The sequence below is a fragment of the Larus michahellis genome, chromosome 7 (genome assembly GCF_964199755.1).
Source record: "Larus michahellis chromosome 7, bLarMic1.1, whole genome shotgun sequence".
NCBI lineage: Eukaryota > Metazoa > Chordata > Aves > Charadriiformes > Laridae > Larus > Larus michahellis.
This window is the reverse complement of record NC_133902.1, coordinates 27896349-27917579: the sequence shown is the minus strand read 5'-3', so window position 1 is coordinate 27917579 and position 21231 is coordinate 27896349. Positions and strand designations below refer to the sequence as shown.

General features: G+C 40.0%; 2 protein-coding genes across 2 annotated transcripts; one reads left to right on the top strand and one right to left on the bottom strand.

The window, feature by feature from the left end:
* Nucleotides 1-693: 693 nt before the first annotated feature.
* Nucleotides 694-8689, bottom strand: MAIP1 (matrix AAA peptidase interacting protein 1). The gene is made up of 5 exons (XM_074596030.1): nucleotides 8328-8689; nucleotides 6839-6910; nucleotides 4968-5094; nucleotides 3640-3790; nucleotides 694-2651 (listed from the first exon to the last, which is right to left on the bottom strand). Exons 1-5 carry the CDS (start codon nucleotides 8655-8657, stop codon nucleotides 2573-2575), a joined length of 759 nt encoding a protein of 252 aa, XP_074452131.1. The 5' UTR covers nucleotides 8658-8689; the 3' UTR covers nucleotides 694-2572.
* On the top strand, nucleotides 8672-19497 carry TYW5 (tRNA-yW synthesizing protein 5). Its single transcript, XM_074596029.1, has 8 exons — nucleotides 8672-9063; nucleotides 10242-10396; nucleotides 13337-13406; nucleotides 14311-14355; nucleotides 14876-15013; nucleotides 15722-15809; nucleotides 16328-16444; nucleotides 18195-19497. The coding sequence occupies exons 1-8, from the start codon at nucleotides 8794-8796 to the stop codon at nucleotides 18449-18451; spliced, it is 1140 nt and encodes a 379-aa protein (XP_074452130.1). The 5' UTR covers nucleotides 8672-8793; the 3' UTR covers nucleotides 18452-19497.
* Nucleotides 19498-21231: the final 1734 nt, after the last annotated feature.

Here is a 21231-nt window from a genome sequence, read left to right as displayed (position 1 = left end):
AATTTGGGACAACTTTTCTAGTATATAGAAATGTATTCACCAGGAGCTAGCTTGAAGACACTAAATACATTTCTTATCTTAGATAATAGGAGGTTTGGGTAGATTTTTTTGGTTGTCAACGTAGAAACCAGAGGTTCCTGTTCTGCCTGAACAAGGAACACATAAGAAAAATATTTCCACAAGATAAAATGTGGATGCCATAAGATGACACCCTTCACGGACATTCACTTCAGTCTGATTAAGCTATGACAATCAGATTTATGATGGAGAGTTTGAGGATGGCAGGTAAAAATGAGTCAAAGCTTCCTGTAAAGTTCAATGCCCTCTTCTTTAAGATGTACATTTATCCATTCCTTCCAAGTTGGGCTTGGGGTTGGTTTGGGTTTTTTTGGTGGGGTGGGTGGTATTTTTTTCTGAAGCCAATATGAGACTGTAAATCCAATTTAATTACACCAGTTTTATTCACTGTGGAAATGAACCACTGTCACGTACATTATGCTCAGGAATTTATGTGCCTTTCCAACTTATTTATGGTGCAGTAAGGCCCTGCGCAGTTTCGCATCCAATGAAGAATTGTAGTATCCAGGATAATTTTAAAAATTAAGATCAGAGGGGAAAAATCCCAAACATCCAACAGCCATCCCTCACAACCTACAAGACAAACACAACTTCAAAAGAATAAAACAGCACATGTAAGTTTCCAATGACATCTCTTTTTTTCAGCAAAACGGTGTTATCAATTTGGAGCATGTTCATATCAAGTCACAATTTTATAGTGAACAAAACAAAAATATTTTTTTTCATTCTAAGTCATACAGAAAGGTCTACCCTGCCTGTTTCCAAAAATGGAACACTCACTAGTAAGTGGCAAGTCCTCATCAGTCATGACAGACTCCCGTTTTAATAAATCAAACAAAAAAAGATACTAATAAAGTAACCCAAATTAAAAATTAAGACATACTAGCATTTCTAGATAGATCTCCGCTACTTTGATGTGAAAACAGACACTCATGAACGCAAACATGGCTTCACTGGCTTTTGTCATCTTTTACTCCATAATAATGCCTTCTTTTAGAAGTGCATTTGCACACTTCACTAGTGTTCTGCTTGCTTCTCCTCTTAATATGTTAAATATAGCTGACCACAGCTTCTTGCGGCACATCATTCAGTGGCCAAACTGGACCTGCTACCATTTAGCACCACTCCAGCAAAATGGCCCAAAGAATAATAAACATATTTCACTCTGTCTCAAACTTTTCCAGACTGACTGCATAGAAAATAGCTGTATATAATTTTAAATACATGATTTTGTTTATCCCCTGACGAGAAGGCTCTCTGTCATCACTGAACTTTGTCCAGGGGATAAATCAAAAATTCTCCATTATAAGACCAGGCTGCTGCTGCTAAGGCAGGGCAAAAACACCACAATTATTTTGCCAGGACTTGACATAAAAACTTGTTGATAAGCTTTAATCATTATTCTCATTAAATCACTGCATCAAAAGAGCTAAACTACAAAAAATTGAATTTATACTTTTCAATCACAATTACTGTGAATCACAGCAATTATACTTATTTTGCACTTTCAAAACACTGCATGAAACTCTACAACATGCCTGGGTAGAAAGTTAGCTTTATCTTTAAAGTTAAGGTAGGGGATTTAAAAAAAAAAAAAAAAGTTACGATAATCTCCAGTTGAGAATCTGCATATAAAAATCTCAAGCTACTTACACCAGGGATCTCAAGTTCCAGAAACAGAGATAATCTGATAATTGGGAAGTCGTTAAGTTGCAAGATCTAATTTTAATGATTTGCTCATTTTTTCAACAAGCATTTCAGACTTCATTTAGTTTCACTGTCAAGTCCTCTTTTAAATTAATGTTTTCTTTCATTTTTTCTTTCATAAACCTCTAAAATTGCAATTGCCTGTATGGAATTCCTGTAAGGAATGTTGGTTTTATTTACAAAAAAAATAAATCTTTGATCCATTTTCCCAGTGCAATGCTAGAAGTTATTTTTTTCAGTCCAATCCTGTACCAAATACTGATATTGTCTCTAACTTTCTTAATCTCAAATATATTCAAAAGCAAGGTTACCTCAAAATGAACCGCTGAGGCTAGACAATCTAAGAAGTCCATCTACCTCTATTTCATCTTGCATATTATTCAATTATATATTGTACCGTCCCTAGGGAAAAAAGAAACATACGAAAATAACTCAGAAGGGCCACCAGCCACAAAAGTGTTGTTTGTCTTCAAGTAGTACCATTTCTTCTCAGAATGTAAGACGTCGACATACCCGTAATACTGGCTTGCGTGAAACTGCACTGTGTAAATGCCTTGAATGAGCATTAGTACCAATTAAACTTGTACTAGCCTGTTCCAGGGAAAAGGCTTTATTGTGATGCTGCAGCACAGTGTAAGTTTCAGAAACAGTTCTGAGAAATCAAACATACAAAATTCACTCCTCTTTTGGAGAAGGCAGGAAGGGAAAAAAAAAAAGACCAAAAAAAGCCTGATATTTGTTACATCAGAACATTTACAATGGTACATAAAAAGACTGTATAAGGCATTCATTCTAATAGCCTTGGATGTTCAATCCGTGTAATTGTCCAGTCTGGTTTTGCTCCTTCTGTAAATTCCCTTTGGAACCTGGAAAAGAAAAAACAGTAAGTGAAGAGTTGTTAAAATTTACTTTATCCTTAAAGAGCTACTAACACCAACAAGAAATCATAAGGAAATATTTAACTTCCAAGTTATTCCTGTAAAAGCTCCTTAGACTCTGATGCTTAGGCCCCAAACGGAAGATCAAAATTAATTCTATAGAAAGAAATAAAGTGCACTGACTTGATAGCAGATCAGATCCCGCAGACAGGATCAAGCAGCAACAGTATAGACCCTGATATCAAGAGAGCACCCAGTTTTCATAGCAGTAACTATGAATATAGCTTTGTGGCAGATCTTTATCTCTAAATAAAGGCTTTCATTTAATGGCATGGTAACTGCCTTGTAAAAGGAAATCACATACTACACATTCTACCTGAAAGTTTTTATTTTTACTGAACTATATCTTGAAAAGTAATATATTTTCAGAAATACATCAAAGATCAAGCTAACAGTAGTACTGAATTATTTACAAGCATTTATTTACAGACATTACTTACAAGCATTTCTACGAAAATTCATCCGCCTAACATGTGCTTTGAGGGCCTGGATCAGAGTGGCGTGAATTATCTGAACACCAGATGATGCTCGCTTTGTTACGCCTTTCTGCAGAAAGCATTTGGCTAAAAAAATTTCCTCTTTCATGAGCTACTTTTTCAGTTAATTGCAGTTCTGACTTCTCTGTGGGAAGTGACAAGTCAACAGGTCCACACTTGACTGCTTAGCTTAACTGCACTGCTGTTACCTCAACTCAGAAGCAAGGTAATAACATAATGATTTTAAGGTGTATTTCAAAAATTTTGCCCTAGTATAAAAACTGGAAAGCTGGATGAGAACTAACTTAGATTAGAATCAAGGTAAATTAAAACATACCAAGTTCTGCACTGTCACAGTGTGAATACTTTCAGTTCCCAAACTGCTTTCCACACAGCTAGCCTATGTATACGGAGAAAAAAAAAAGGACAAGTAAACTTACTCATAGTTTGCTGTTAAAAGATGTCTTTTTTCTTTTGTGCTTTCATCTCCAAACACAATCTGGAAAACTTTGGTTTCCCCTGGTACTTCATCAGGTAGGTTAGCACCATTCAGATACCAGAAACGCATCAGGATACTAACAAACTTTCTTCCTGTTGGAAATAAATCAAAGCATAAGGTAGATCTCATTTTTCTCATTGGTCAAATATTCCTATTTGTTATCTAGCATATATTCTAGTGAGACCCTGGAAGGGCAGCTGACTTCAACCATAAAGAATGCATGATAGAATAATGAACAATAAAGGTATTTAAAGCCATATTCATGCTGTTTAGCAACAATAAAAATACACTCTGTAGAAAGGTATGTATTTTACCATGAGTATTATGTGACACTGTACATAATCAAACGATACCAAAAAAAGCTGGTTACCACAAGGTCCAAAGACAACCACTGACACTACAAAAGTATGTAGAGTAGTGTCCTGGTTTCAGCTGTGATAACACAGCTAATTTTTTTTCTAGTAGCTACTGTGTTTTGGATTTAGTATGAGAATAATGCTGATAACACATATTGTTTTAGTTGTTTGTAAGTAATGTTCTTATTAGTCAAGGACTTTTTCAGCTTCCCATAAAAGCTGAGAGGGAGCATAGACAGGACAAGCTGGCCAAAGGAATATTCCATACCACAGAAGTCATGGTCGATATACAAATGGGACATGGCCTGGGGACAGGAATCCACGATCTCTGCTTGGGACAGGCTGGTTAATCATCTAAACCATCTCAACTGTGTCTGATAGTGAAGTGAGCACATAATACTGGTATTCAACCAAAAGAAAAACTTGTTTGAGCTCAACACTAGCTTAAAAAAAAATTAAAAAAATCAAGAAGTCCTAGAACAAAGCATATCCCATGAAACCAGAATAAAAGTGAAGATATCAAAATTTAATTCATTATCCAGCCTTCACTATCCTTCTTGGAAGACGTATTTTTATTGCTGAAGCAACATCTTTCTGCATATTGTAGAATAATTGTTTTTGAGTGGTTTGAGATTGCTAAGGATTAATAATGTAAAAATCTGAAATTGCAAAAGAAGAGGAATGGGCAAGACCTAAACAGAAGTCAAAACCGTACCATGACTTACTAACAATAACCTCTCAAGTTCTGGTTTAAAAGGCAATCAGGGTATTACATACAAATTAACTATAAACAGAAGAACAACAAACGAGAAACAGTACTCAAAAACACATCTGTAGGGAGAATGTCTGCTTAGCAGCAAAATCAGGAAATAAGACTGCCCATTGCTGAAATGTTTTAGAATTCTAAACATACCATCATCATCATAGTAAATGCGAACATCTCCTTCTGTTGTGTACATGATTGCATCAATGTCAGCTGCTAAAGCATCCCTGTGGCTGTCAGGGAGCAAAGAAATCTTCTCCTTCAGCACCTGAAGTACCTAAATTCAGAAAAACTGTTAGTTTTTCATTAGGAAATTGAAGTAACACTCTTTTCTACTGCAGTTTATAAAAAGAGCTACATTGCTAAAACATTTGTATAACATATACAAGAGCAGAACTGAAAAAGCACTGGGAAGTTTGGGCACTCTCAAATCCTAATTCAGCGATAGTAAAGAAGATCCATTTAATGCTCAAACCAATGAAAACAAAGTATTTAAAAATGTTTAGAAAAGGTATTGTCAAAACAGGAGTTGCAAAGCAAGGCATGTAAGCCCAGAAAATACCAATTAAGCTTGCTTCCATAATCATACTTACATTCTGCCTTCTCACCGCTGATTTGTCACTATGTATTAGCTTTTGATTCAATTATTTCTTAGTTATCTTTCACAAATTTCTTTGAAAATCAGTTCCATTACCACTAAGTTTATCTTTGCCATTTTGTGATCCACATTTCCATTAGAAAAAGTTTATACACCATCAGAAAAGACTGAAAACCATTGCTCTGAGACTTAAGTTCCACATCGCGTTCACATATTGAGTGTCCTAAGATCTGCACAGCTGTGTTAAGTAGGAAAAGGGTGTGGTGCACGAACTGAACAGGGGCATCACCTCAAACACCACACGAGAAAGGAAGGATGAGGCTGCGCAGCACTTATTTTTAACTCATACTCAGTTTTTAGCCTAACTTGAATTGCCATTTTTAAATAACAAACAAATCCAGAGGTCACGTGGAAACAAGGGGTGATTTTCACTAGAACACATTGGTTTCTAGTACATTTCGCCAGTATAAAATTCACTGGCCAAAACAATAACAAATTTATGTGGTATCACAGCCTCAGCCACTACACACTCTCATTACACGAGGTCTCTGGATTAATGTTAACTCAATCACCTGAAGGTTTTAAGATGAGCAGAGGAAGAGGAGATGCTCTTTCAAAACAACTGTAAGAAACAAACTCACATTTTATTGCTATCTCTGCTCAGAGACAGGAGGCAAGATTGTCCAGTGGGGATGCACTACAACAGCACCAAAATTTTTGCTGCAAAGTCATGGGTGGCAATAGGGCAGGCCAAGCTGACATCCAGTAACAAGGCAGACATAGACCTGAAGTATCTCCTCCACTTGATTCTGATGCATCTGCTACCTCCATACCCTGGGAAGGCCAAGACAACTTCAGCGATTAAAAATTCATAAAAACAAAGAACACGCAGCACCGATGTTTAACCACCCAGGCCAGCCATATCCCTGAGACCATGACACAACACTGAGGCCTTCCAGCTGAGACCAGTAACTGGCTGTATGATCTGCTTGGGGGTGGGAACGTATTAGTGGAGCAGGGATGAACACACAGCAGTTTCTTTCTTCATCTGAATTATGGTGCACAGACCGAAAGCATCAGCTATCTGCCTACACTAACAAAGGTACGCAGTTCCGCCTGCCATCCAGAACCCGCTGCCTTTCAATCCTTTCTGGTACGCCAGCAATTTTCTTGGCAATTGGCCCTAATGCTCAATGGCAATAATATTGTTTTTTTTTTTTTCAATACAGTAACTTCAAATTAAGTCTCCTGCCTTGACGTTACAGATAAAAAAGCTGCAGGACAAACAATTACCTTGTTCCGCGCTATGGTTTGTTTCCCAAATTAAACCAAACTGTCAGTATCTGTAGATACTGACAGGCTGAACACATGTTACTTTGTAAGGGAAAATCAATTGGTAGAATAAGAAATGGAAAGCATTTACCTCTGCTGATACAAGTTCATCCAGCAGGTCAAGTTTACGCTGAGACAGCAGCTTTGAAACAACACAAAAGGCCTACCAGAAAAAAAAAAAAAAAAAAAAAAGAGAGAGAGAGAGAAATACATGAACAAATAACACTAGGTTGGTCTATTTTTCAGACAAATCCATCATTATGTGACAAGCTACCTGAAGATTTCATGATTTAAGATTTCAATGTTTGCAGAGTATATCACCGTTGAAATGGATGCCCTCAAGCATTAAAAAGGTGATTACGTGAACAGATAAAACCAAAGTTTCTTTCCAATCCGTCATTTAAAGCATCAAACCTTTTGATAACAGGCAAGTGAACGCACAGCTTACTAAAAAGCATTACAGTAATCCATATGAGTTGGTTTTACTCTCTTTTTGATTATTCAAAGTCTGTGTCTATCCATGTCATTATTTTGTTCCCCTGCCCCTTTTTGCAGCCTGTCTCCTGGTTTCAGTCAAAACAGAAGCTCTGGTTTATAACAAATTTCTTTATAAATCTGGCTTAGTTTCTAAACTCCAGGAAACTCAACTCCCCTTCTCTTCTCAATTTTGCAGATATAATTACATATATACAGTAATGCCTCTACATACTCAAATACTACACTTGTGAAATGCTGATAAGAGTGTTAAGGCTCTACACCAAGTACAAACAAACAAACAAAAAAACACAGTAAGGTAAAAAAGGTAGTTCTGCAAGCACGGCAATGAATTCAGTGTAGGGTTTTTTGTCTCTCTTAAATTGACCTTAAGCATTTTAATGTTTGGTCCCCTACCACTTGTTTTGGTTTTCGGGTTGTTTTTTTTTTTTTATTATTTGTTCTGGGGTTTTTGTATTCTTTTGTGATTTTGTTTTTTGATTTTTTGTTTTTTTGGGTTGTTTTTTTTTTTTAGGAAATACAATTTCACAGCAGGTAACTCCGTACTTCTTACATTATTAGCTTTGTGATCATTACCTCTTTGACACATTCTGTTGACAAAGCTTGTTGGGTTCAAAAACGTGGAGAAACAAATATATGTACCAGCTCTACACCTGCCTAAACTTTGTCATTTTAGGGAAAACCAGGTAAAATGAGGCACATTTCCACTGGCACTTCATACTACTTTGGGGCATGGCTAAAACACCTCATTTTAATTCTGGAATCCGGGAAAAGAAAACAAGAAAAGCCTGAAGAAAAGCGCACCTCCGGTTGTTCTCACCTCCTCCAGAAGCGAGGTACTTGGGAGCCCAAAGTGGGCAAACTCCACCTATTTCCCAGAGGAGTTTCAGAGAACCGAGGGAAGGCAGGCGCTAGGATGTCCGCACGGGCGATCAAGCCCGGGCACCAGTAGCCGGCCCCGGGGAGCTCGGCAGGGCGGCCCTGAGGCGCCAGGGCGGCTGGGACACCTTTCTCCTCAGGCCGGCCGGCCCTTCTCGTCTCCCTGAGGGGAAAAGCAGCACCGCCGCCGCCCCTTCGGCGCTCACCTGCTTGGCCCCACGGGTGAACTCCTCCACGCTGAACTCCTGGTCGAAGTAGAGGCGGATGAGGAGATAATAGAAGCGGGTACGGAGCCAGGCGATGGGGCTGGTGATCCTCACCACCAACACCCGCCGCTGCGGACCCTCGGCCTCTGGCCCCTGCCCGGCGCTGCTGGCGAACCGGGCGGTGGGCCGGAGCCCGGCCAGCGGCAGGGCCGAGGCGGCGGCGGGGGGCAGCGGCGGCAGCAGCAGCAGCGGGGGAACGCGGGCCGCCCCCGGTACCGTGAGGGCGCGCGCCAGCCAACGGCCGCAGCCGGGAGCCGCACGCAGCGCCATGATGGCCGCTGTCCCCCCGCCCCGCCCCGCCCCGTCCCGTCCCGTCCCGTCCCGTCAGTCCGGCCGCGGCGCCTGCTCCGCGGGAAACAAGGACGTCCTCAGGAGGCGGCGGAGGTCCCGGTGACCGGCGGTTCCGATGGCGCCGGCTCGGAGGAGCGTGGAGTCAGCGCGGAAGCCGTCTCCCGGCGAAGAGAGGAACCCGCTGCCTCCCCGGCCCCTGCCTAGCGGTAGGCGGCGGGGAACGTTTCTGCCGCAGCTCTGCTTCCCGGGGGGAGCGGCGGGAGAACGGACGCGGGTCGCCGGGGCGGAAGCAGCGGCCATGGAGCGGCGGGAGCAGCCGGTGGTGCCGGTCGAGGCGCTGGCGGCGGTCACGCGGGAGCGGTTCCTGCGGGATGTCTACCCCCGGGTACGGCTCCGCGCCTCCCGCCGGGGCGCACCCGTGGCGTGGGCCTCTGGGGCCGCGGCGGGCCCGGGGCAGCCGCCCCGTCGCTGGGTGGGGTGAGCGGGGCCGCGCTGGAGCGGGCTGGGGCAGGAGATCGTCTGTGACACCGTCTCGCCCGGCGGAGCTGGTGGTGGCAGACCGCAGGTTCGGGGTGTGATGCGATCCCCGGGAGGTGTCGTGAGCCATTAAATTGAACGTGAGCTGAGGAGCAAGGGGCGTCTGCGGGCAGATCTCTTCTGGGCTGCGGAAAAGCTCAGAGAGCTGATCTCTCTCCGAGTTAGTTTTCTTTGTCAGTGTTTAAAAAAAGTGTGATTGCTGGGTTTGGTGCTTTGTTGTTGCTGCTTCCTTTTCCCTCCGAGGTCCTGATTCAAAGCAAAAGTGTTTTTCTGCTGATTTTTTTTGTGTGTGCTGGATCAAACTCCCAAGTAACAGGCGATAGGGCAAGAGGAAACAGCCTCAAGTTGCACCAGGGGAGATTTAGACTAGATATTAGGAAAAATTTTTACACTGTAAGAGTTATTAAGTATTGGGACAGGCTGCCCAGGGAAGTGGTTGAATCGCCAGCCCTGGAGGTATTTAAAAGATGGGTAGACACAGTGCCTAGAGATATGGTTTAGTGATGGTTTTTGTCAGAGTTAGATTGGTGGTTGGACTAGATGATCTGAAAGGTCCCTTCCAACCTAGGCGATTCTATGATTCTATGAAGCCTTTTCATGGTTGTCAGCATCAAGGGGCCTTAATATATGTGGAAAGAGCTTCGTGAGAATGTATAGCACCACCATAGCTCCCAGTCTACACCTTAACGGTAGGGTCTTTTGTCTGTTTTCTGCTGAGCTCTGGCTAGAATGACTAAAATGATTCCTTAGCCTGGCTAGATTACTCAATGGCCCCAGCACAAAATTGAGTGTTAAAATTGTCTTTGCCTCTCCATAGCCATAACAGTCCCATGATCTACTGCATTTTGTTTCTATTCAGCATTCTGATTCACTTTGTTCATTTGCGAACAGATCAGTTGTGACTTCGTGCAGCAAGTCCTGATATTCAACTGACTTGTTTGCGTGTACTTTGAAAAACTAATTCTGATTTTTTTTCCCACTGGATGCTACAATCATTTCACTGTTGAATTTTTATTTGTTCCCTAGAGAATGCCAGTAGTACTGAAAGGAATGGAACTGGGTACTTGCACAACCAAATGGACAGTAGATTACTTGAGCCAAGCCGAAGGATCTAAAGAAGTAAAGATTCATGTTTCTGCAGTGCCACAGATGGATTTCCTCAGTAAGAACTTTGTGTATAGGTACTTCATCCCAAGGCCTCTTGTATTTTAAAGGCATGTGCTTGTAACTTTCAAACAAACAGTGCATCTGTTTGAAGCTGAGGGTGAAAATATGAAGATACTTTGTGAAAACTTTAAGTTACTGATCAAAGTGCTGTCCTTGATTTCACCATCTTCTTTTCATTCCATAAATATCTCAACACCCTGAATGGGTGTTTCACTACAGGGTGAAAGGAGGAGACAAACAGGGCCTTAAAAGTGATGGCATGAAGCAGTATTTTGACAGAGCACTCCTGTAGGAAATTTGAGCCTGGCATTTGCTGGTGTTAGTAAAAAAAAAAAAAACACCACCAAAAACCCCTTGATACTAGATGATACGCTATTTTGTTCTAATTATATGGTGTGTTTTCAATGTTACTGAATAGTGCTAGTTTCTGACTCACCATGTGTCTGAACCTCTTTGAATGCTGGCATGTGGCAGGCATGCTATTCCACTCTAGAGGGATGTTACTAATTAAAACCAAGCTCATTTCAAAGTTAGCATGTGCAGTTCTCAGAATGTTCAAACTACTGGATACCACACATTTCACCAGCTCTTTAATCTTGATGTGGGTCACATAAACTCTTGATCTCCTCTGAAGTTCCTCTCCTGTAGTTGCCAAAACATTTCTTCAGAGTTCATCTAATCTCAGTCATTGTGTTGCTCTTCAAGGGTAAATGCCTTTATTTCGGTTGTCGTTTGTTTTCCCTAAGTGGGAACAAGATGTGTTCAGTCTGTTAAACTTTTAAGAAGGCTGAAGCGTATGCTCTAAGTGTAAATAAGCTACAAGTCTTTATGAGTGGAGCCTGTTGTTCAGAGGGAAAAAATGCCGTATAATCATGCTATTCTCTGCTCACTGCATAATGAACTTTTGATTCTTTGAAGTTAGGTTGTACTTGAATGGCTTTGCCTTATCTGCATATTTCCTTTTCCCTGCTATATTTTGTTTCATATTATACTATCTCTTACTGTGAGTTCACATACAGTCGATCCAACATGCTAGTTTTAGCAGGTTTGCAGACAGCCACATGGAGGTGCTCTGACGACGCTTCATTATAGTAGGTATTAGTAGTTTCACCTACTTCACTTGAAATTCAGGAAGCTTTGACCCTTTCTACAGCAAGCCCCTCATTCTAAGGTGAATGGAGAATAAGTAGAACTAAAAGAATAGAAACACTGAGGATTTAATGTGCAGTTCCATGATTTTAGACTGATGCGCATGAGTAGTACTGCAGTCCTGTTGTAAGTTGCATGCTCCTACCCCCTTCTTTGTGTTGATTCTGGAGCTCATTCAGCCACATTGTGATGTGCTGCAGAAATCTGATTTTTTCTGCTGTTTAGCTTTGCTAGCAGGTTCACCATGAGGTCAGATGAGTGCCAGTGCTAGCATAAGGGAGGAGATGGGATGATTAGGGTAGACAGCATGCTCAGAGCCGTGGCAGCACCAGCACGCATCAGTTTAAGCTGTCGTGGAGCCGTGCTCTCACTTTTCTTCAGTAAATGAACATGATATAACAGTTCAGCTGAAGTTAGAGGGTTGGGTTTTGTTTGTTTGTTTTTCCATTTATTTCAATGGCTGTTTTCAATTTTCATTTATTTCAAGCCTAAAATGTTTAGAGAAGTGCTCCAAGTGCTGTCACATGCAGGTCACGTTCTGGTAGAAGGTATAGCTTTGGGTACTTGGTGGTAGCTCTGAAATGTGATGTTTACTTGCAGCGTATTTGTTAGCTAGTGACAATGTGAGATGGGAGTTGAATGAACATAGCATTGAATTCATAACATAATATTGATAACAATGAATGCGTGTTGTATTACTACTTGTGCTTGGTTTGCCATTCAGCCATGAACTGATGCCAAAATCTGTAATCCTTATGAAAAGCTCCTGTTATTTAAATAAATATCTAACACTTTTATTGACTTCAAAGGGACAGGCTCGAATGCCCAGTGATTCTTTTTGAATCTTCTGAAGTTGTATTTAATAAATTCAAGGAAAACTGTAAAGAAACACTGGATAATACCAAGATTCCTGTGTTTTGCAGATAGCACGTATTTAAAAAAAATCAAATAACTGAAATAAAGATTTACAAATGAAGATAGGTAGCTGTGTTCATGCACAAATTCATAGCAGAAAATACGTAGATATAAACATATGTATATCACTAGCAGTAGTTTTCTTGATGCTAAGCTTTTCTGCAAATTTATAAAAACGTACAGTAAAAAGCCTAAAAATTACACTGTTAGAGAAATAGTCTAAGCAAGTACTGTCAGGCATTGGCCACAGTTGGAGTCTAATTTGACTGGGAAGAAGTTTCGTACACTGTGACTCAAACCATTCAGGCCTCTTGAGCTTAAGAGGGGATCGTATCAAAGTGTATAAATAGCTGATGGAGGGAGTAAAGAAGATGGAGCTGGATTCTTCTCAATGATTTATGGTGACAGGACGAGAGGCAATGGGCACAAGTTGAAATACAGGAAACTCTGTTAAACTATTTTTAAAAAAACCCCAAACCTTATTTTACAGTGAGAATGGGCAAACAATGGAACAGGTTGCCCAGAGAGGTTATGGAGTCTCCATCCTTGGAGATACGCAAAATCCAACTGGACACTGTCCTGGGCACTCTGCTGTAGTTGACCCTCCTCTTGGCAAGGATCTTCCAGCCTCAGCAATTACGTGATTCTGTTTGGATCTACACTGGGGCAATTTACTAAAGCAGAGAGACTTGTTTTCTGTCTCAGTAGAACTCTTCAAACATCCACTGCAAACATTGATTAGTCACCATATTTAATAAAAAAAAAAAGGCAGCATATTGCGTCTTCAGTTATACTAGATATGGTAAGAGAGCTTATGATTTTAAACCTGGCATTTGGACCATGTGTTGTTACATTGATTCATTGTATAAATTTAAATATTTATATTTCAGAACTCTGCCTTTTGATGTATTTGTACGAAGAGCAGCTGAAGTCAAACACAAGGAGTACTTTCTTTCTGAGGTAATTTCCTTTGTGAGACAGTTACTTGTATTGGTTATTTTGTGAGTATGTGGAGGGGAAAACGGTGGTTTGTAATTTAAAGTTTTACTCCTGTAAAGCACTTGATCTTAGATTTAACTGTTTTGTGTGGCTTGGAGCCACGGGAAAAAATGTGGGGAGAAGACTATTTTTCTTGGAAATTGCTTTCTATGTGTACAGTGGGGTTAACTTCAGTGGTCCTGTTACTGTTAACAAAAACTGCTTACATGACAAAAAATTCCAGCATAAAATTGAGAAATCAAACCTTGCTTTAGAATAACAACTATTGTTTAGGTGTTTTGCTAGAAAGTGTCATGAAGATATCTTAGAGTTTGATTATGTCTTTATATCTGCTATCAAAATAAAAATACAGATTTATTGTAATATAATTTGTGAGTAGCAAATGTGTGGCTGTTCTTTATGTAACTGTTCAAACTAGGGATTTTTCAGGTAACTGTGATTAGGAAGCAAACAGTTTTGAATGCAGGCACGCTTTTCACCTTTTATGCTACATAGAATACGCTAAGTTTTGAAGCCAATTGAAATAGCTTCCTGCATCAGTGTGCTGAAGAACCTTAATTATAATCTGCATTTGCTTTGAATCTGTTCAGTGACAGCAATGCTGAAGCGGTTGACAAGGCTCCCCCTACTTCACTCTTCTACTCTCAGTTAATTAACATTTTTCCTGTTTCTTGAGATGAACAGCAGGGAGCAGTAGAGTAAAGGCAGTAAAACAAAGTAGCTGAATTAGTAAGTGCCATTTATTTGTACCATGTTTTAATGAAGCCCTGCATTAGATTGATGAAAATTCAGGCTCTGTGTGTAAGTGTGTTTGTAATCCATATTAAAAAAACAAAAAAACTCTCTTTTTTTGTTTTCTCTTCAGGATGAAAAGTACTATTTGCGATCAGTGGGTGAAGATGCTAGGAAGGTGAGTTACTTGAGATTACAGTTCTAATATTGTAAAGTAGCAGTTTAGGAATATTTTTTAAAGCCTGTTGTCATCTGCTGGCTGTGTAGTACAGGCATGCAACTTGTTATGGTCACTTGGCCTCTGAATCTGACTGGATTTAGGTCAGAATATTAAAACGAAATGTCTAAAATAGTTGCTGTTATACCAGAGCTTAGCTGATCGCTGAAGAGTACATTCCTCACCTCCCATTCTTTACCTTTTGTTGTAAACTAAAATGAAAGGATTTCTGATGATCTCTTACTTCTTCAGTGTGATTTCCAGCAGCCACAGTTCAAAGCAGCTCCCTGGCTCTTCTTTTTAATATCATTGAGCAAGTCAACACTGAAAGGGTGACCACCAAAAAGCATTGCTATTTTCAGCTATTTGCCAATGCTGAAGTTCTGCCCCCATGTTTCCCCCCATGGGAAACGATAATGAAGTGCACCCTTATTTAAGTGTACATATAGGTTCTCTAAGAGTTATGTCGTTTTTGTTTCAGGATATTGCAGATATCAGAAAGCAGTTTCCTATTTTGGCAGAAGATGTTCATATTCCAGAGTATTTCGAGAAGGAACAGTTTTTCTCTAGTGTCTTCCGCATCAGTTCAGCTGGATTACAATTATGGACACATTATGATGTAGGTAATACAATTGTTTAGCATAAAATGTTGCAGAATACAATACAGAGTTGAGATATTAAGGTGCAAATCTCTAACAAAGATCTGTTAATGACAAACGTCACATATTTTTTTACTGTTTTGAGTTTCAGTTAAAAATCTGAAACACGGTAACTTTCAACATTTTCGTCTTCAAGATTACCTTCATTTTTTTTTTATTCTGATGGCCAGATTGTTGGTAATTCTAAATAAATTTATTTATAAGCAAAATAGGTTTTTTGCATTATAATTAGGAAAAAGAATCCTTTATCAATAGCAAGTCAGCAAAGGGAAGTAGAGGTAGCACTGAAAAAGAAAAGGAATACCAAATATACTTCATGTTATATTTTGCTGGTTTATATGTCTGAAGTATGGTATGTCTTTGTGTTTTAAGATGGAAGAATTTGAACCCCTATTTAAGGAGAATCATAAAGTTGTTGGAAAGCAATATTGTCTTTCCAAATACACTATTTGTCAAGAATTTGCAGCTAAGGGGATAAAGTAACTCACATTATTGATTTTTTTTTTCTTAGATGAACTATATGTGGAAGCTCTTTTAACATATGAATTCTTAATATATGAAGGTTTTAATAATTCCCTCTGTTAAGCTCATGATATTTTAGATTAGTTGCAGGCTACGTATTCATTCTTAACTCTGGGCTGACATCTGTCTTACTATGCTTATTCCAGGTAATGGATAACTTCCTAATCCAAGTAACAGGGAAAAAACGAGTTGCTTTGTATAGTCCTCGAGATGCTCCGTATTTATATTTGTCAGGTATGCATATCACATTTATGTAGTTCAGAATTTGGTGATTGTTGTTGCCTTTTCAGCTCACAAGTTTTGCACTGTACGAAAAAAAATCACTAACAGACAGTTTGATATAAAATGAGTCATTTCATCCTGTAATTCTGATGCTGTTTGCTTTTGGTCAAAGCCAATTACTGAGGCAGGTTAGGAAATTTGCAAAGGAACACAGCAGCTTTGCCAGGTTCTGTTTTCGGCGCCTAACTGTGTGGAGTGCTCTGTGTGGATTCAAAATGGCGTTTTAAATGTCAGGTGAAGTGTTTTTTAGTGTTAATAAGGTTGCAGTTACAGGAGAGAGATAGACAGCAGGAGAACATGTCTCTTCAGTAAATAAGGACTGCCATCAGGTTTCCCTGGTTTTTAGAAGATTACAGAACAATAAACCAGTACTAAATTTGATTCAAGAACTGCTATTTCCAGCAAAGTGATAATGCTTTGTTACTGTTGGAAGAGTAGGAATGTTTCATTACTTCTGAAAACTTCCCTAGGTACTAAATCAGAGGTGCTGGATGTGGATAACCCAGACTTAGAGAAATATCCCCTTTTTGTGAAAGCCAAGCGCTATCAATGTTTTCTGGAAGCAGGAGATGTGTTATTTATTCCAGGTAAGTAACAAATAGTTCCTGACCGTGTTGTGGTTTTAAGGAGTTTTGTTTGCAATTTTTCATTTGTAGGGATGGTAAGAGGTTACTAAAGCATTTGTGTTATAAGTAGGAGCATCTTAAGACATTAGCAAAACTTGTCTACTTCTCCCATCTGTACTAATTAGCCTAATAAAAGGTATTATCACGTCTACCTACAAATCTTACCTTCCTTCAAGATTACACTGTATGCTTCTGAATTTGTGTCTTTTAATAGATTAGCACTATAGAATCAACTTGTGAAATCTGAAATTACTTCAGTGACCTGCGTTTTCTAGTGACAGAATTTGAGTGAAGTAACGTTGTTCTTCTGTAGCTCTGGCACTTAAGAACTGCGAGGCACGTGATTTGAAGAGAATTATGGATGATACAGCTATTGGGCCGTTCAGAAATTTATGATTACCTTTGGGGAATGGAAAGACAAGTCCTAATCATTTTTCTGCACGAGCAGAAAATATAAAGCTGCTTCCTGGGCTGAGATAACAATTCTGATGATCAGAGAAAGGCATTTGAATTACTCCTATTGAACTATTCCTACTTACTAATTTTTTATTTTTATTCATCGTGAGCTTGTGGCAAATACTTATTCTGTTGCTTTTTGTATTGTCTGGGCACTATAAACAGGCCCATAAACAAGAAGACAGTAGCTTTTTAGGAAAATTTAAAATAAATTCTTAGCCTTGGACCTGTTACTTAATTTTGAAATTACCATTTGTGTTTCTGAAGGCACTTTTGGTTACAGTTAGTGAAAGGTATGTATGTCACACTGGTGCTAATGTCAGCATACATAATTTCTGGTTTGTTCTATGCAGTACGGATTCTAGTTTGTCTTTGCCAGGAGGTGTGCTGGTCCAAACTTCAGAAACACTCAGCACTCGGAATGACTGGGGAGTGTAGGGATTTTTGAGTCCAGAGAATGGTACTAGCTTTTTCAGCCTTCTGGGATGCTAGTCGCCGAAATAGAAGATGTTCTTTGAGAAATGTGTGTGGTTATTATGGAGAAGGTAGAAGGAGCCCCTTTTCCTAACCTGAAAGAAACTTCTTGTTCATTTCTTAGAGTAAGCTTTTCCGATGTCTTCAGCAGCTAAGCTGCGATAAGCACAGCATTCAGTCTTTTAGCTTAAAATTGAAATAGGGTAAATATGCCATATTAAACTTATTTAAAAAATGTACTCGATGAGGCAAAAATGTCTTTGCTTCCTTATGACAGCCATGATGCTTCAGTTGGGAAGCCGCGTGACTTTACTATGAAAAGATAAATAACTTGCATGTGTGACCTGGCTGACACTGGTGGTTTACATTCATGCTTGGACAATCTGTGCAGGGTTAGGGACTAAATAGAAATAGATAAATAGAATAATAGATAATTGAAACAGAAAATAGATATCTGCATTCAGAGTAGAGATGAGTGAACAGTGAAAATGTCTTATTTTCATCCTACACATGCTTATTGCTTGTTTACCTTTGAGTATCTTTATATTTCAGCAATTGTTACTTTTGTGTGAAGTTATAGATTGATGTGAATGTCTTGAAGAATTCCTTAAATTTGGTACAATGTGATATATTCAGGGATTAATATCTATAAATAAACAAAAAATACAGTAGTTAAGGCTTTTCTTCAACTATATTTAGTTTGGATGATTCTGACACTTGTCACGAGTCACATGGAAGTTTCAGATAATAGTTTTCATTTTAGACATTCTTCTTTCTACAGCTTTGTGGTTCCACAATGTAATTTCTGAGGAATTTGGAGTGGCACTGAATGTCTTTTGGAAGCATCTTCCTGCTGAGTCTTATGATAAGAGTGACACTTATGGAAATAAAGATCCCACGGCAGCGTCTAGAGCTATACAGATCTTGGACAGGGCCTTGAAAACACTTGAAGAACTACCTGAGGAATATAGGGATTTTTACGCACGGAGAATGGTGTTACGCATCCAAGAAAAAGCTTATAGGAATGATTGTGGGTAAAATAACACATTGTAATTCAGCAACTCCTGTGAAAGTAGAGAATCGTATGTTAATATGGAAACTGGCCATGTGTACATATGCATGCTTTCTGTAAGACTAATAAAAACTGTGTTGATAAACTTTGTTATAGATGAATGTTTATCTTGTAGATTTTTTTCCTTTTTTTTCTTCATGTGCAGTGAGTGCACAGTCTGCTTGAGGCACACATTTGCAGTGCCTGCAGTTACTTTACTTTTTTGGAGTGTTCTACTTAATTTTTTCTGAACAACAGTTTTGATACCTGGGCTGGGCTGACAGCATGCATGCTTAGAAGTAACTGAATGTCTTCCTGAATGCCACCTTGTTTACTAAAGTTTAGGAAAACCATAGTGGTTTCTGAGGAGGTCCGAGAAAGCCGTTGGTGGTGGTTCTAACGGTCATGGTTGTGGATGCCCCATCCCTGGAGGTGTTGAAGGCCAGGGTGGATGAGGCCTCCCATGGCAGGGCAGTCGGAACTAGATGATCTTTAAGGTCCCTTCCAACCCGAACCATTCTGTGGGTCTATGGTTTCTTTTGGAGTAGTAGCCTGGTAATAAGTGTGGAGAGTTCCTGCTCCCTCTTGTGGTGAAACTGAGAGTGGGCATGGGGAAAAAAAGCAAAAGCTCATCATATAAGGTTAAGTTTAGAATTGTGCAGCCGCTTGGCTGCAAGGTAAATGATTTACACCTTCCTTACCTGAATAAGGTATTGCGCAGGAAACCTTGTTTGTCACTGCCCCAGTGCAGTTGGGCAGCATTGCTGCTTCTGCAGCTGTAAAACATACGCAACTAATGCGCCCGCAAATCCAGCCAGCTACAGTCCTACAATCTGACATGAAGTTCATGGTTCTGAAGTAGATGTAGAATCTATGGGGAGTGGTGTTTGCAATGCATTATGTTACCGTCTGAAAGAGGGTTGCATCACACCTTTTGGGATGGAGCCTGTTGTAGAGGGGTTGTAGATGGTTAGTTTTCAGCAGATTTTGGTGCTTATAAAGGCCTTGTGAAATAAAGATAAGCATTTCACAGAAAAGATAGGTTGTCATTGTCTCTCTGAAATCCCTCTGATGTTATTACTGGTGGTGTTTGGGGAATGCAGCATTTATCTGACATTTAAGTCAGTCTGTTACTTCTAGCAGCATTTTTTTGATAACTTGTCAAAAGCTCAGATAAATAGATATGTAGTCTTAATAATGGGCTGGACAAAACTTTCTCCAGAGGAGCAGGGCCTTGCAACGCTGTGCAGATTATTCTAAACCTGTTCTTGGCAGCTCAACACAGTGAAAATAGTCTGCTCCCATGTGAATGGGCACTCGGCCATCTGAATGAATAGGCGTGAATGGAACCAGCCAAGCGATTCTGATGGGCATCATTGTACGTTCTTAGGGTAGAATTTAAATTTGGGATCACAAATAGGTCTTCCGAAATCTTTGTTCGAAAATGAACAAGGATTGCTTGTGCATACTGCTGAGACAGAGTCGCTGTGTCTGTTCAGCTGGGGAAGCCTCTTGGCTTCATTGGGCTGGTGATGTCGAGGGCCCCATCTGAATTGCCCTGCAGAGGTGTACAGGGCTTCTTCTTTGTGCGTTAGGACTAAATGGAGAGGCTCAGAGAGCCTGCAGGGCTACACAAAGCTGCGTTCCAGCATTGTACCTGCACAGCTACTATATCTCTGTTAACTGACCACAGGCAGTTTCTCTATATGTGAGTACAGAGAAGTGCTGGGCTGATCCCATTTCTTAATTCTCCAAGTGCTAGCTTGGCATTCGCAGCCCCCTTCAACATGCAAGTATAAATAAGGAAAGCTTCATGGAGCAGCCACCAGCGTATGAGCGATCTGCTTATGTCTCAGCTTGCGAGAAATGCCTCTGGGCTCCGGAGGGAGGGTGGGAGCCATCTGGGGCTCTTGGGGAGAGGAGAAATAAAAGGAGGAAAATCTTGTAGGTCAAATGCATTCACTGCCCTGCCACCTAACGGTGACATTAAGGTTTTCAGTAATAACATGTTTCATACTATGTATGTAAAAAGCATAAATTAGATCTCTCAAGCCACAAGTAATCAGACTGTCGTTTTGAATATTTTTCAATCCCCCTTTTTATTTTGTAAGGGAGCTATTAAACTATTAATCTAAACACCTTAGGCCAAATGAAACCCTTGAATGCCTTAGTTGCAGTTATTAGTGCTGAGGTAGCCCAGCAGGAAAGCAGCAATAGTTCACTGTTCAGGCTAGCGTGAAGTTTGGATTGAAAAGCGTGTATCTGGCTGGGAAGAGAGAGTCATGCTGAACTAAACGTGAGCCAAGTGCTACAGCAAGTGCAGCTATTTCCTCTTCACGCTACCAACTTTAAAATGAAGCCTTTATTTTATTTTTGTATGTCAGCAAATGAGGTTATTTCACCTTGGTGGATAGCCCAGCCCTGCTCATGCTTCTCTTCCAGTGTTCTATGGGAAATGTCTGCAATGACAGTGAGTTGGGGCTTTTTTCCCCTCCCCATGACTCCTTTGGTTTTCACTTCTCTAAGACTGTCAGTAATCCCCACCAGACGTGATGCAAGTGCATAGTCAAGAAAGATCAACAAAACCTATTCTATGTGGATCAGTGGGAAGAGCAGCACAGTAATTGTTCTGTCAGCACCACCCTTTTTTCACTTTGAACCAGTTACTTCCATTTCTTATTTAATAACTTCTATAAAACAATGATTCTGAAATGCCATAAAAGAAGAAACCAAGCAGTTTAAAAATGTATTTTCTTAATTTAAGCAT